Raw genomic sequence first — 15482 nt, 5'->3', positions numbered from 1 at the left:
CCAAATATTTTCACTTCACAGTGCACTCTCAAGTCTCAACTGACTAGCTATATATTTTGAGTTTTTGACCAAGTGAGAATTTTGAGTTTTTTACTAAGTGAAAGGGCCAATAGTAATATCAAGCCAAACCCAAGTCCCACATTGTGATGTATGAAATTTGATCTTCACAATTATTGTGTTTTGGAATGACTATTATTTTGGTTTTGTGAAATACTTAAGCAAAAAAAATTAACAAAAGTGGTATAGGAAATTGATGTGAGAATTCTTAGCACCCAAACAGCACGTGGGAAATTGACAGTGAGAATTACCAAAAATTCTCACAGTTTACCAAACAGTCATAATTCCCGCATAATCATGAGAATCGAATTCCATTAGAATTCTAATTCTCACGAGAATTCCATTTCTCGTTTCCAAACGCAACCTTACATTCACATGGTTTTAATTTGTAGTCTTGGTCTACTTTTGACATGAAATTCATTATGGGATCTAACATTTTTGAAAATGGTCTGTCACAACTCACAAATGCACACTTTTTCTAGAAGTCCTAGGCTTCGATTTGCTACCAATATTTTCGCGTGGTTCCTCACTTTTTGGGGGAAGACAACGACCTCCTCACACAATGACCTTGCGTTTTTTATTTGATACATACCATTATGCCTTTGTTCCTTGCCATTTAATTAGTCCGACTAATACCAGCTGAGAATGGTTAACTCATGCATCAAGCAGATACCAACATGGGACTTTTTTAGCACCTAATTCCCCAGCCGGGTCATACTCATGGTCACTATTTATAAAGAAAAGTATGAACCCGTAAAGTTGATTTGCTCTTATGGTAGGTAGCTCTTTTGTTGGTTTCATATGAGACTCAATGATAACAATGTCATCTTCTTTCAATGTCTATGCTTAAATGGAGATTAAGAATCTCAAATGTTAGATTCAATTTGAATACGAACATCTACAGTAATCCCAGTGTGGATCCTGATTTTGATTTTTTTGACCCACTGGGGTCGAGAGGAAGTGGTCTGGTTGGTGATAGTACCCACTCTCATATCCAAACTTTCACAACTCCATCATCTGTATACCCATCTTCTACGCTGTGATATGAAGTGATAGTCCGGGATTTCGGAAGAATTCTCTAAATTCCGATAAATCCAAAAACCGAAATTTATATTTGGAATTTCAATTGACATTACAGAAATAATTTATATTTCGACTCCATGTTCGGAATTTCAATTTTTTTAAAAACCGAAATATTTGGCGAAATCAGGAACACTTTGTCAAGTACATGCTTTCTTATTATTATTATTATTATAGTGATGATGCTAACATATAGAAAAGACTAGATACGGTTCAACTGATAGTCTACACTTATATAAACGTGAGACTTTACATACGTCAACAATATATAAGGGGTGCACACCCTCATACTAATATATATATATATATATATATATATATATATATCGGGTGGCTACATCAACATACAAAAATGACATATGGAATTGACATACGCAATCCTACTTATCTACATAATGAACTAAAAGCTTATTTTATAGGGATGTGATCTCCACAATATGGAGATCATCTCTACAAAAAATTAGCTCCTTTGAACATGTCTAACCCTACTAAAAATTGAGTTCAAATTAGAAATTTATCTGGCGGTCCAAAATTTTAACACTCTTTTGACAAGACTAGACACATCCGATTGAGCTGATTTTTTGTGGAGATACTATCCATGGTAGGGAGATAATATCTACCAAAAATCAGCCCTTAGAACAATGTGCAAGCCCGCTTTTGGATTGCGTATGTCAATTCTGTATGTTATTTTTGTATGTCGACGTAGCCAGCCCGTAATCTATCTCTAAAAAGTAACTACTTAAGTTAACTTAAAATAAGTACCTAAATAAAACTTTCCATAGGAAATGAATCCAGCCTTAATTTTTTGTGGATATGATATACTCACCATAAATATTATCTCCATAAAATTTCAGCTCATTTGAAAACATCTAGCATTGACAAAAAATGATTGTAAAAATTCAACATTTATAGACCGTTAGATTTCTTTTTAAATATAACAACAATTTTTATCTATGTTAAATGTTTCTAAATGAGTTAAAATTTTATAGAGATAATTTTTATAGCAAGTGCTTTATAACCACAAAAAAATTAGGTTTGACTTAATTATTTATTTTTAAATTAATTTAAGTAGACTGATATTTTTATATGGTGAGGGATAGAGCTACTCTCAAAATGTACAAAGTCATATCTCATCCTACAAGTTGAATTAAGAGTTGATATTTTGTAGATATGATCTCCCCACCATGAATAACATGCCCACCAAATTTTGACTAATTCAAATATGTCTAACCTAATCAAATGTTATTATAAAATCGAAAAATTCTGGATCGTTATATATATAGTGATTTTAATTTTTTTTTATCAAATACAGTATTAATATATATATCATTCCAATCAAATTATACAGATTACAAAGTTGAAAAATCAACTACTCAAACCAATTTCACATTAGACAGAAAGTTTGAAAGATAAGACAAACAAAATCTCTTTGACAGACCACAAAGTTGCACACTTAAGCTAAAGCTTTGAAGAAGCTCTCTTCTCCGCATTAAGTTAGATCCTTGATTGTCTAGACTTCCCTACTGTACAAGATTCTAATATAAGCAAACTGACCATCTATTTTAGCCTGATTAATATATTTATATCACTAGTACTTGGCTAGATTTGGTATATAGAAGTATAGAACACGGACCAGCGTACACGGACAAGTATTGTAGACTTATGATAGTTAATAGAAAGCAATTCTTTGGTACTTGGTGTTGGTATATGAATCGGAGCCTTCATAGACTATTAGAGATCTCTTCTTCTGGTTAAAGCATTCGCCAGTATTGTTGTTACTGTTAGTACTGAAAGTAGACGAGTCTTGGTGATAGAGATTGGATGAAAGTGGTGTTGAAGGAATGACCACTGGAGGGATCTCGATGGAGTCTAGTCGGGGAGGAGGGTGTCGCCACTGAGGGAGTGGCCCAGCTAGGAGGAGTGTCTGTAGGAGAGGCCCAGCCTTCATCACAGCCTCTAAAAATTTTCCCTTCTCTGGTAATGGCTTCTCTGGTGCTAATTGTGCAAGTGCTGGTGTTAATTTTGGTGTTGATGGTGCTAGTAAAAGGGGTGGCAGAATTGGGTTAATCCCCGGAGATGAAACAATGCTCTCTTCGCAATCTGAGAGGGCCATACCAGTATTGGAGTCTCCTCTCCTGGTATCATCTTCAATGCTAGAAACTCCAGACAGGGGAGTAGTTTGTTGTTGTTGTTGTTGTTGTTGTTGTTCTTGGAGAAGCAAGAGCTTCTCAGTGAGCAGTCTTTGGCATTCTTGGGCTTCTTCTCTCCCTTTAATGGTTCTGTTCAACATATCTTTGAGATGGGTCACTTGCTCTTCTCTCCTCTTTATCTCCTCCTGAGCTTCTAGTCTTGTTGTTTCTAGCTCCAGAGTTGTATAAAAGAGAGAATACCTTAGCTCATCCATGCTCTGAAACTAAACATTCAAAAGAATGAAAGCCATTAGAGAACCACCCAAATAACAACATTACTCAAACACAAGAAAAGAAAGCACAAGAACACATGACAGAAGAAAAAGATAAAGAAGAAGATAATTGTACTTGGTACAAGAAAGGCCAGCTGAGAGGACTCATTTGACTATCCATGGTCCTGAAATGGACAAAACTCACTAGTCTGTACCGACCAAATTTTGAGTTAAAAGTAGAGGGAGAGAATGAATGAGGTCTGTTTGGTTCTTGGTTCTTATAATAGCTGGTTGTTAGTGTTTCTTCTTCTTTTCTTTGCTTTTACTGTTATGAATGTGGAATTGGACAAACACAAATGGCCAAAAGCTTAGAAAAGGTAAACCACCAATCCAATCCAATCCAATCCTGTGCTCTTGAAACCACTGTGTGTGTAACTCTTCTTGAGGCGGGAATGTGAAATCGGCTACAAAAGGAGAAGTAAGTCACCCCCATGCTCTTTATAGTTTGCTTGTATATGTATTTGATTTCCCTCCCTGATTGATATGTGATATAAGTGGTAACTCCTTATATCTAAACAAATTAAAAGTGCCTCCTTGACTTTTTTCAGATGTCAGTAGAATACTAGGCTTGTGCTTTCAGGACAATATAATATTGATCATATAGTATTAATGGATACTAAAGTAGGTGACATATTTTTTCCTTTTTCTACAAAAAAAGTTGGAGAGAATTTTCATTTTTGTTCTTTCTGTTGAAGCAATCTTTCTAATGAGTTTTTTTAGATTCCTTGGTGCTGGCACATGTGGGCTTGCTCTTTATGAATTGGATAATGTATTGTGACATTGTGAGAATATAGTATTAGATGAGAATAACCTTAATGATAATTCATTAGTTTAATTCGCTGTTGATTTAAGTTTATTGATCAATTGTGCTTTAGAGCATTTCCAATACAAGCCAGTGTTTTTCACCTTCATATAGGCTCAATTTTCCCTCTTTGCAACCGTTTTGGTAAAAAGCAAGGTGAGGGTGCCTAATGCATAGGTGACTTTGAATCTCAGATGGAATATTTAATTCCATCTAAATGTAAAAATCGAAAAGCTACCGATTTAAAATGAAACATTCCGCCTCTCAAAAAAAAAACACCCCAAAAAAAACACGGAGGCTAAAATGAAACATTCTATTCGAAAAAAAAAAAAAAAACAAAACAACAACAACAACAACAACAAACACGAGACAGAATAAAACATTCCGTTCGAAGCTCACAACTTAGTGAAAATCTCAGTAGCAAGTACTACTCTCATTGTGACTTAGTTACAAGTCACCAATTTTATCACTTTTGCATTGGACAATGATTTTTTAGTATTCATAGGTGAAAACTCTCAATTTTCCCTCATAGTGACTTGTATTGAGAATGTTTTTATAGATCATTGAATTGACTGGTGATATCAAATGTTTGACACGAATTTATTTCTCTTTATTTACGTTCTATATATATAGAGAGAGAGGATATCTGGTCAATGTATCTATAGCTATACCACAAAAGTTTTACCTCTCTTATAATTGAAGTGTGCTGAATACATAAATGCTTATATCTCACCAAGCATATGTGGATTACACAGATAGTAAAGTCTACCAACATGTGGCAGTCAAAGAGTTTCCCGCCAAAGTTTGGCAAAGGCGATGGTATTGTACTTTTGGGTTTCCCGCCAAAGTTTGGCAAAGGCGATGGTATTGTACTTTTGGGTGGAGCACTTTAACAAGAAAGTCAATCTTGAAAGAGAAAAGTGGAAAAGGAGGAGTTGCTATTTTGACAACTTCAGATATCTATCTCACTAAGATAAATCTTATTTATCAGGTAAACTCCAATTTTACTTGTGTAGGAGTTGACGCTTTGAGTGTTCTTAGCTTAGTGAGGATTCAGTCATCTACTATTGCAAGGTAATCCTTGTTAATCTCGAGAGAATCTAGATAGAAACCGTAATCTAACAGTGGCTAGATTACATGTCTAAAAGTGGTTATCAGCTTAATATTATTGTGAAAAATATATGGCTGCTGAAAAATATATGATTAAGAAAACTTTATAACATTTTATATATTTGTAGAATTTTCTCAAAATCTCTTTGGCAAATAACAAGAACCTTGTGTAAGATTGAGGTGATTTCATTCATTCATTAATAAAAAATTCTATAACAATATACAAGTTGAACAACATTTGTGAACCAACATTTGTTATCTCCCTAATTGACAGTTAAAAGTTAAAACTAGCAAGCTCTCTTTCTCTCTCAATTGAACACCACGTCACCACCACACTCTCTTTATCCAAACTAGCCACTATGCACGTGCCATGTGGCATTTCTTTTAACAAAACCAATTTAAATAGGGCCTTGATAGAAAACACAATAAAAAAATGATTTGTGTGAGGCCAATCTCAAAAAGTAAAAATAAAAAACATAAAAAAAATTTATTAAATGAAACAAAATTATGGAAATGTCCCTGTAATAAACGTTATTTATAATTCTACCATCGTGACATAAACATAATCTATTATTGCTCGCACCCCACATTCTTTATATATTTAGATATGGCGTAAGAGATCTCAACGAATAATCTAAGTTCAGCATTCAAAGTTTCTACAAGATTACCAAAAAAAAAAAAAAAAAAAAAAAGTTTCTACAATTTAGATAATGAGTAAGACATCTCAATAAATAATCTGAAAAAATGGGTTTACAAGAGTTACCAATTATTTTATATTATTTTATTGGAATTATCTTTTTATTTATTTATGATTTTCTCACTTTATATATATGAAAGAGATGGTGATTAGAATGAAGATTTGATTATTAAAAAGATCAAAATGAAGGCATTAAGTAATTCTTTTAACTGGGTTGTCATAATTTTTGAGTAGATTAATTGATTGGGTTCAAGTTACCAAATTTTTCAAAAACAAATATTATAGTTTTGAGCAAAATCAACATGAAAAAAGTTGTGATTATGTAGAATTTGTAGTGGAAGAGAAAATTGATACTTTGGCACTTGAAAAGGAGATGAGAGAAAATTGAAATAAGAAAGTAGAGAGAAGAAAAGTTAAAGGGGTTTTTAGATAAAAACCCCCCAAAGTTTGGTACACTTTGTAAAGAACCCTCCATGATTTGAAAACTCACACTTAACCACCCACTCCATCCCGATTCTGTTTCTCTCACATCTCTATTTTCGTTATTGACAACTCTACCCGTTAAAGGGTTTATTTTGTCTATTGAGTGAAACCCCTTATATTATCATGAATAGTAGTATCTAACACAGATTCTTTATCGCCAAACCCTAAACCCTAAATTTCCATTAAACCCGATATTTCTTTGTCTTTACCTCCTTTGTTTTGGTTTTTCTTTGGTTAGCTTATCTTATTTCTTCGTCTGGTAGTCGTATTATTTCAGATCGCGGGAAAAGGTAAGTTTTTTCATCAAGCTGTGATTTTTTTCGTCCAGTTAGTGTTAATTATTCTAGGGTTTTTGTGGATGTTAGTTGCTTATATACATGCATGGTTTTTAAATGAAGTAAAATGGGTGATTTTGGTCTAAGAAATATTAGGTGTCACCATGGCAGGAATTTGGGTGAAACTATTAAGAACAATCGTAGACGTTACAGTTACATTAGTGGAGAGTATGAAGATACAGGTCTAATAGAATGGAATATGGTAGATGTTCTTGCTTTGGTTAAATGGATTACTTCCAAGTTTGCTTCATGGCCAAACCCTGTTATTGAGATAACTTGGGTGCATGGTCAGGAAACTAAACAAATTGTATCAGATGATGAGTTGATGTACATGTGGAGGCATGCTAGGGAAGATAGGGATGTCCTTACTCACTTGTTTATCCACATCACTGAAGTACTCTCTAGTGGTAGTGATGATGATGATGGGCCATTTGATGATGAACCATCCTCTGAAAAGGAACCTATTGCATTTGATTTGGATGAATGGCCAACTGTGGAAGAGTATGATAGACAAGAAAAAGTTGTAAAGAAGTTGGCAAATAGTAGGTCCCAACTTCTTTTGGGATATGAACAAAATCAGACATGTAGGACAAATGAAGTGCCCAGTGGGGGGCAAAATGTGTCTGCTTCACATCATGGGGACCACAACCAAAAAAAAAAAAAGATTAATCTTGAAAAAAAAAAAAAAAAAAAAAAAAAAATCCGGGAGGGAGAATAAGAAGAGAAGCAGTGCTCCATATGGTATTACTGATGAAGATTCTGATGATGGTTGGCTAGAGCAAAATCCAAATGATACTTTTGTAGAGATTCATGAGGAGGGAAATGAACCTGAAGCAATTGAGAACAATCCAACTGATACTTTTGTAGAGATTCTTCATGAGGGAATTGAAGCAGAAGCAGTTGATATTAATCCAACTAGATCAGATGACAACAATCCAACTACATCAACTTTTGAAGCTGGATCTTCCAGTAATGGTGAGCATTTATTATAAGTATGAATTAATTTAGATTATTTATTATAATGTATATTCTATTGAAGTTTATTATGCCTATTTTATGTTCATAGTGAAAAGAAGAGGTGCTAGAGAGGTGGACATTGATCAAATAGATGCTGAAGATGAGTACTATTCAGATTCTTCTGAAGATGAGGACTACATGCCTGAAGAAAATGAAATTAATGAACCAGATGATGTGGCACCAATTGGGTTTGTAGTTAATGAAGATGAAGTTCACACTAATGAGCCTAAGTCAAATGTGGCTGAAAGAACTTTTCAGATTCCAAGTGATTCAGGTCCAGTTGGAGTTACAGCAGAGAATAAGTTGTTTGTTGACCAGATTTGGGGTGATAAGTATGAATGTAAGGCTTTTGTGAGACTTCATGCTATTAGGAGAAAGTTTTCATTTAAATACAAAAGAAATGACAATAACAAGATAAAATGTGTACTCAATTAAAAGTTGTAGTTGGAGGTGTTATGTAAGAGTGACAAATGATCATCATAGAATGAAGTTGAGGAAACTGAATGATGTGCACACATGTGAAGCTGATCATGAAGATAAAAATTCATTAGCTAATGCACCTTGGGTTGCTGCACAAGTTGAAGCAGATTTGAGGGATCATAAAAGCTTCAGGGCAAGTGATATCATTACTTTGATTTGGAGGAGATATCAAGTACATTTAAACTACTATACAACTTGGTATGCTAGGAATATAGCTATGAATATAATTCATGGTAGTTATGATGATTCATACCAGAGACTTCCTGTATTATGTAGGCAAATTTTGAAATGGAACCCAGGTAGTGTAGCCAAATTTAATAGAAACCCAAACTATATGACCTTTGAAGACATATGTATAGCATTGAAACCTTGTTTAGATGGCTTTGTCAGTGGATGTAGGCCTATAATATGGTTGGATGGGTGTTTTCTCAAGGGAAAGCATGGGGGTGTATGCTTAAGTATGATTGCTTTGGATGGGAATAATGGGTTGTATCATTTGACATTTTACATTTGCATAGCTGAAGATACTGAAAGTTGGACAAAGTTTCTGGGTATCATTGCTCCATATATCATGAGACATGAAAAGCCACTTACCATCATTTCAGATAAGTAGAAAGGTTTGAGTAATGCAATCCAAGCTGTGTTACCCAATTGTCATCAGAGGTTTTGTTTCAGGCAGATGGTGAAGTATATGAAGAGAAAGTATAGGGGTTTGGAGTTGGAATCATGGGATGCAGCAAAACAATTTTCATTTGTACAGTGGAAAAAGAAAATGGAAATCATTAAGAAGAAGGATGTATGGGCACATGATTGGCTGATGCTTAAGAATCCAAGTATGTGGGCAAGATCACACTTTGACACAACAGCAACATCAGACCATCTGTCTAATAATTTCACTGAGGCTTGGAACAGTTACATTTTGGATACCAGAGACAAGCCTGTTGCAAAGATAATTTCAAAGATTTTGATATTGCAAATGAAGATTTTGTACCATAGAAAGCTGAAATCTGAGTTGTGGGAGGATGACGACTTGGTGCCTAGGGTAAAGGAGTTTATCAACAAGAGGTGTGAAGATATCAAAGATTATGATGTAGCTGGTGCAGATAATAACAAGTTCTGTGTATCATGGAATGCTACACATTGGTGGACAGTAGATCTAGAGAAACATGAGTGCACTTGCAATGAATGGCAAGTGATTCGGATTCCTTGCATTCATGTTGTATGTGTTATCAAACCTAGAAGGTTGCAGTGGAAAAAGTAAAGTTTACATAACTTTACTTATGTTTACTTAAGGTTTACATATCTTTACTTATGTTTTATGTACTTAACATATATTTTATTGCTTATTATATTGCATGTACCTAATGGCAGTTTTTGTAGTCCATATCTACTTGCTAAAAGTTATAAACAAGCATGTGCTGGCCACATAGCTCCAATTGAGCCTGAAGATGATTGGGAGAAGGTGGGTGTTTGTATTTACATAAGTATAGATTTACCATTTATGTGTCAGACATATAATATGCTAACTCATTATATTTGTGCAGTCTTCACCAGCTGAGTATGTATTTCCACCCATTAGGCAGAGACAACCTGGGAGGCCAAGAGTTAATAAGAGAAGAGGAGAGGATGAGAATGCAAACACAATAAGGTGTGGGAAATATAGAGAATTTGGGCACAATGCAAGAAGTTGTCAAGGAGGAGCTGTGGGTGGTAATGATGTAATTACGGCTGCAACTATAAATGGTGAAAATTTGGAACCAACTAGGGGTACTACAACTAGAGGCAGACCTGGAAGACCAAGACAAAGAGCAATGAGGAATCTTTATCTTGCAAGACCTCTGAGGCAAGAAGGTGAACAAGTTCCTGCAGATGGTGAACAAGCAGTTAGGGATGGGCGTAGAGGTAGAGGTAGAGGCAAGGGAAAGGGTAGGAGAGGACGAGGGAGAGGAGAAATGGCTGGTGATGAACCTTATATTGATGATGTTGCACCTAGGGGAAGAGGAAGAGGGAGTGAAGAAGCTGGTGCTGATGAAGCTTCTACTACTAATGTGGCACCTAGGGGAAGGGATACAAGGGGAAGAGGAATAGGGAGTGGAGAAGCTTGTGATGATGAGGCTTCTACTACTAATGTGGCACCTAGGGGAAGGGGTGGAAAAGGAACTAGAGGGAGAGTAAGAGGACCTATAGGGAGGGGAAGAGGTGGAAAAAGAACTAGAGGGAGAGTAAGAGGACCTAGAGGGAGGGGAAGAGGACCTACTAATGTTGTTGCACCTGTTGAGATACCATTGAGTGGTTCTCAACCACCAATGGCTCAGACTCAACACTATGGTTTGATGTTGGTTTTTGTTATTATTTTGGATGTGTAGACAAGATCTTTAGTTGTTCAGTTGGATGTTATGTTGCTACATTTTAGTTGTTTTGTTTGAATGGTTATTATAATATTAAATGTTGCCATATTTTGTGGTTGTTGGCTTTGGTTTCAAACCATCCACAGTTATATATAGAGAGAGGATACTATATAGTATGTATCATCTAAAAAATGGTATGCTACATAGTATGTATCATTCTTACTTTGGCAGACCAAAACTTTCAGTAAGAATAGTGAGAACCAAATGATAATGGGGCTTAACAGGATGCTATATAGTATGTATCATCAAGAAAATGGTATGCTACATAGTATGTATCATCATTACTTTGGCAGACCAAAACTTCCAGTAATGGTGGTGAGAACCAAGTGATAATGGGGCTCAACAGGATGTTATATAGTATGTATCATTCAGAAAATGGTATGCTATATAGTATGTATCATCCTTATTTTGGCAGACCAAAACTTCCAGTAAGAATGGTGAGAACCAAGTGATAATGGGGCTTAACAAGATGTTATATAGTATATATCATCTAGAAAATGGTATGCTACATAGTATGTATCATCCTTACTTTGGCAGACCAAAACTTCCAGTAAGAATGGTGAGAACCAAGTGATAATGGGGCTCAACAAGATGCTATATAGTATGTATCATCTCAAAAATGGTATGCTACATAGTATGGTACTACCCATTTTGCTCATCTTATGCGTAAACTCTAAATTTCTCATTTGATTTGGAATTTGGAGTTCGGGAATTTAGGGTGGAATTTATAGAGGAGAGAGAATTATGCGTAAACTCAAAATTTCTCACTTGATTTGGAATTTGGAGTTGGAGAATTTAGGGTGGAATTTATAGAGGAGAGAGAAGAAAGGGTTTTTTAGATAAAACCACCCAAAGGGTAGAGTTGCCAATAATGAAAATAGGGATGTGAGAGAAACAGAATCGGGATGGAGTGGGTGGTTAAGTGTGAGTTTTCAAATCATGGGGGGTTCTTTACAAAGTGCACCAAACTTTGGGGGGTTTTATCTAATAAACCCAAAGTTAAATTAGGTTGATTCGTAGGTGAGAAACATAACAAAAAGTTTAGAATTCACATGATATCTACTGCCATGTCACTGTGTTTCTTCAATTCGGTTCAATTTGTGTGTTATTGTAGAATAGAGAGCGAAGTTGTGGACATATAAGGAAATGTTGTGCACGGGACAACTAAACCTAATTTGTCCACCTCATCTGCCATACACTTTTTGGAACAGCCACTTAACACCTTACTTATTTTCCTAGTAAAACAAATGTAATAAAAATATTTGAACTAAAAATGAAAAAAGTAATTCAAAACAAATGCAAACTGCATTGTTCATCTTCTTTACAACCTCTTCGGCCAATTCTGATCACGTTTTGCCAAAAACACAAAAAAGACCCGATGAAGCTACGAACAGTGAAATATGCAGCGAAATGGACGTCTTGTTTAAACTTCTAATTAACATTTAATAGAAATTTCAAAATGGGATTTCTTGTTATTTACTAAACCTTTTTGAAAGGTTGAATCTTGAAATGGGGTTTGCTGATTTTCAAGCTAGTTTTGATCAAATTTCAAGAAATAATTTTTCTTAGAAAAAAAAAATTGGGTTCTTTGTTCCCATAATCCCACAACACCTTTGATTTACGCCCGAATTAAAGAGATTGGAATTTTTTTGATGAAAAACATCAACTCCACTACACTTCGAACAAAATTCAACTTATGGTGTATGGTGATTTATGTATGATGCCATGGAAAGATTGTTGTTTGTGTTGAGCAAGTTTCGGTTTAGAGAGGTGAACAGAGCAGCTGATCACTTAGCGAAATTGTCAATCTCTTGTAATGTAGATGACTGTAATTGCTTTATCTCCCCTCTAAGTAGTGATCTAACTACTATTGTGGAGGAAGACTTACATTTAACTCATTCGAGAATCTAGCTAATACAGGTAAGGGCCTGCCTAACCCTATCATTCTTTAAAAAAACAAAGTTTCAGTCGGACACAAAGCTAATTAGAAGATGAACAGTAGGAAAATTCATAATTGAAAACTGCTTTTGTTTATGCTTTTATTTACTTTTGATTTTGATTTTTATCTATTCAATTTTTTTTTCACCTTTTCATTTGTTAAAATCAAAGAATAAGTGGAAAAATCAAAGCATATGTGGCTGTTCCATGTAGTGTATGGCTACTGACATGGGCGAATCGGATTTACTTGTCCCGCGGACAGGATTTCGTTGTATGTCCCCAAATTTGCTCTCAAAAACTATTCATTAATTGATTTGAACTGGAAGCAGGATGGTGGCAATCCGATTAAGCATGTGCCCCAATGAGAAAAAACAAACGGAAAAAGTCTATTTGCCGATTCCAAACACAGATTTGAGTACTACTCCTTTAATGTTGGAGTATGAGGGCGTGTGCGCCTTATTTGCTCTTTGTATGAGGGCTTGCGCCCCGTATATATAGTTGATGTATGTAAAGTATCCCACATTTCTATAAGTGTGGATATGTAATTAGTAGTTGCTGTTTTGGGTAACTTTACACCCAAGGTAGGTTAAGTATAAATATGTAACTCTGGGTAGAGTAACAAAATAACGCTCACTCTAACCCAATTATTCAAACCTCTATTCTTCTCAACTCATCTTCTTCTTGGTTTCTCTCATAACAACAATGTCACAACTCTCCTAGCATCACTATTAACATAGAATTTAATATCTAATAGCTAAGTGGTAAGCTCTATGGTATGAGTTTCTAGTATGATGTTTGAGTTTCTAAAGTAGAAGGGAAAGCCCAGAGCCCTTTCTTTAAAGTACAAGACTTTAGTAGAGTCCAAAAGTGAAGAATCTACTTTTTGGATGTCTAGCATATGTTATCCACAAAAGTCTTGTATTTTAAAGGATCAGCTCCATGTTGTATCCCCTTAGAGCAAGTCTAATGGGGTGCTAAAAGTCATATAGCACCCCAAAAACCAAATAATCATTCCAATGAGCTAAGCTACTAAAAGGGTCCTAAATTTGGTTGGTTTCATATACCCAATTTAATTTGTGGTATTGTTTAGCAACTACCATAATTAAGTTTTGGGAGACGGACAACACAATTTCTATCGTTCGTGCGTTAAATTTCGACGGACGGCAGAAATTGTATCATCTGTCAAAAAAAAATTCAACTTAAGTTTGCAACTAATGGACAGACAGTAGAAACTGTGTTGTCTGTATCATTTTAGCACCTCCATCTTCAATGTTTCCATTGAAACTGATTTTGAATTTTTTACCTCTAAAATTTAGTTGGGCAGCTAAAAATCCTACGTGACGGTACTATAACAGCCCATTATAACAGCTCTCCATTAGACTTACTCTTAGAGGAGTAACTCCTTAACATTTGTCTATATTTTTGTAGACGTTGTAACTTCTTAAGAGCCCTTGTTCATTGACGACCTAGTTACACTTTAGTGTGTTAGCATTTAGCACTTCGCACTTCCATGTCCTATCTGAGTCACCTCTTAGCTTGATTTTCACTCTGATCTTTAAATAAGCATTTTTTTTCCTGATTAGATATCTGATTAAATTTAACTACATACCAGTTGTACGTAATTTTGGTGTATGATTGTGTGTTTTGTAGCGAATTTTGTTTTTTGGTGTATGACTTTACTTATTAGAAGTCTGACTTGATGAACTCTTATGAACCACGCTATCAGAATTATCTTAAAAAACTATCAATTTTTTGTCTATAAAATGACTATCATTCAACCTGATATATCCATAGTTCGTGATTTCGATGGAATTCTTGGAATTCTACCAAATATTTCAATTTTTAAGAAATTTAGAATTCCAGTTAAAGAGTTGAAAAATATAAATTTTGGAATATAGTGGAATAAAAGTAGAATTCCGGTTTTTAGATTTATCGAAATTTCGACAATTCTGAAATCTTGAACTATGTATATATCTAGACTATATGTTAGAATTTAGAACTTAGAGCATCTCTAGGTGGTAGTATCACCTCCCAAATTCTTCAAATTTGCTTAAAAAAACTCGAAATTTCATGGAAATCCAACTCTAGGTGGAAGCAAATTTGATCGCATCACCTGTCCAGCCGCATTCTTGTTCGCAAATTTGGAATTTCGGATGTGGATGTGGATGCGGATGCAGAGCGACAGTGTAATGTCACGCGCCATTGCAAATGTCGCCCCAAATATTTTTTTGACTTTGACTAGCACACCGCGCCAGTGGTACTGTCGCGTGCCACTTCTAATGTCGTGCGCCACTCCTAATGTTGCATGCTCCAACGGGAAAAAAATGGGCAAGAAACAGCTGGAATTTTACATCCACATATTTACACTCATTTCCTTATTCATTTTACATACACTCAACCCAAACATTCTTATCAAACAACTCAACCATTTCACATCAATCCTCAACAAACAACACACACACATTGCCAAAAAATGGATCATGAAGTGTATGAGATTTTTCCCTTTCAATCTTCATCTTCATCTTCATTTTCATCGTCATCTTCTTCTTCATCTTCTCCGGTGGAAGACTCGACAGATAGTCTTGATGAAGAATTTGTTAATGTCATTCCCCTT

General features: G+C 35.1%; 1 protein-coding gene across 1 annotated transcript; it reads right to left on the bottom strand.

Annotated features, from left to right (window-relative positions):
- Positions 1 to 2494: 2494 nt before the first annotated feature.
- LOC147482431 (uncharacterized) lies at positions 2495 to 4001 on the bottom strand. The gene is made up of 2 exons (XM_086580853.1): positions 3675 to 4001; positions 2495 to 3550 (listed from the first exon to the last, which is right to left on the bottom strand). Exons 1-2 carry the CDS (start codon positions 3717 to 3719, stop codon positions 2807 to 2809), a joined length of 789 nt encoding a protein of 262 aa, XP_086436979.1. The 5' UTR covers positions 3720 to 4001; the 3' UTR covers positions 2495 to 2806.
- Between the last annotated feature and the right edge of the window lie 11481 nt (positions 4002 to 15482).

Source organism: Coptis chinensis, chromosome 8, assembly GCF_015680905.1.
Source record: "Coptis chinensis isolate HL-2020 chromosome 8, ASM1568090v1, whole genome shotgun sequence".
Lineage (NCBI taxonomy): Eukaryota > Viridiplantae > Streptophyta > Magnoliopsida > Ranunculales > Ranunculaceae > Coptis > Coptis chinensis.
The sequence above is the reverse complement of the archived record's forward strand: the minus strand, read 5'-3'. Positions and strand labels throughout refer to the sequence as shown.

What these genes read in the sequence shown, in the direction of transcription:
- LOC147482431 (XM_086580853.1), bottom strand. Translation starts at nt 3,719, where the DNA reads ATGGATAGTCAAATGAGTCCTCTCAGCTGGCCTTTCTTGTACCAA. An exon ending in GCTGGCCTTTCTTGTACCAA is followed by an intron (nt 3,551 to 3,674) that starts GTACAATTATCT and finishes TTGAATGTTTAG; the next exon opens with TTTCAGAGCATGGATGAGCT.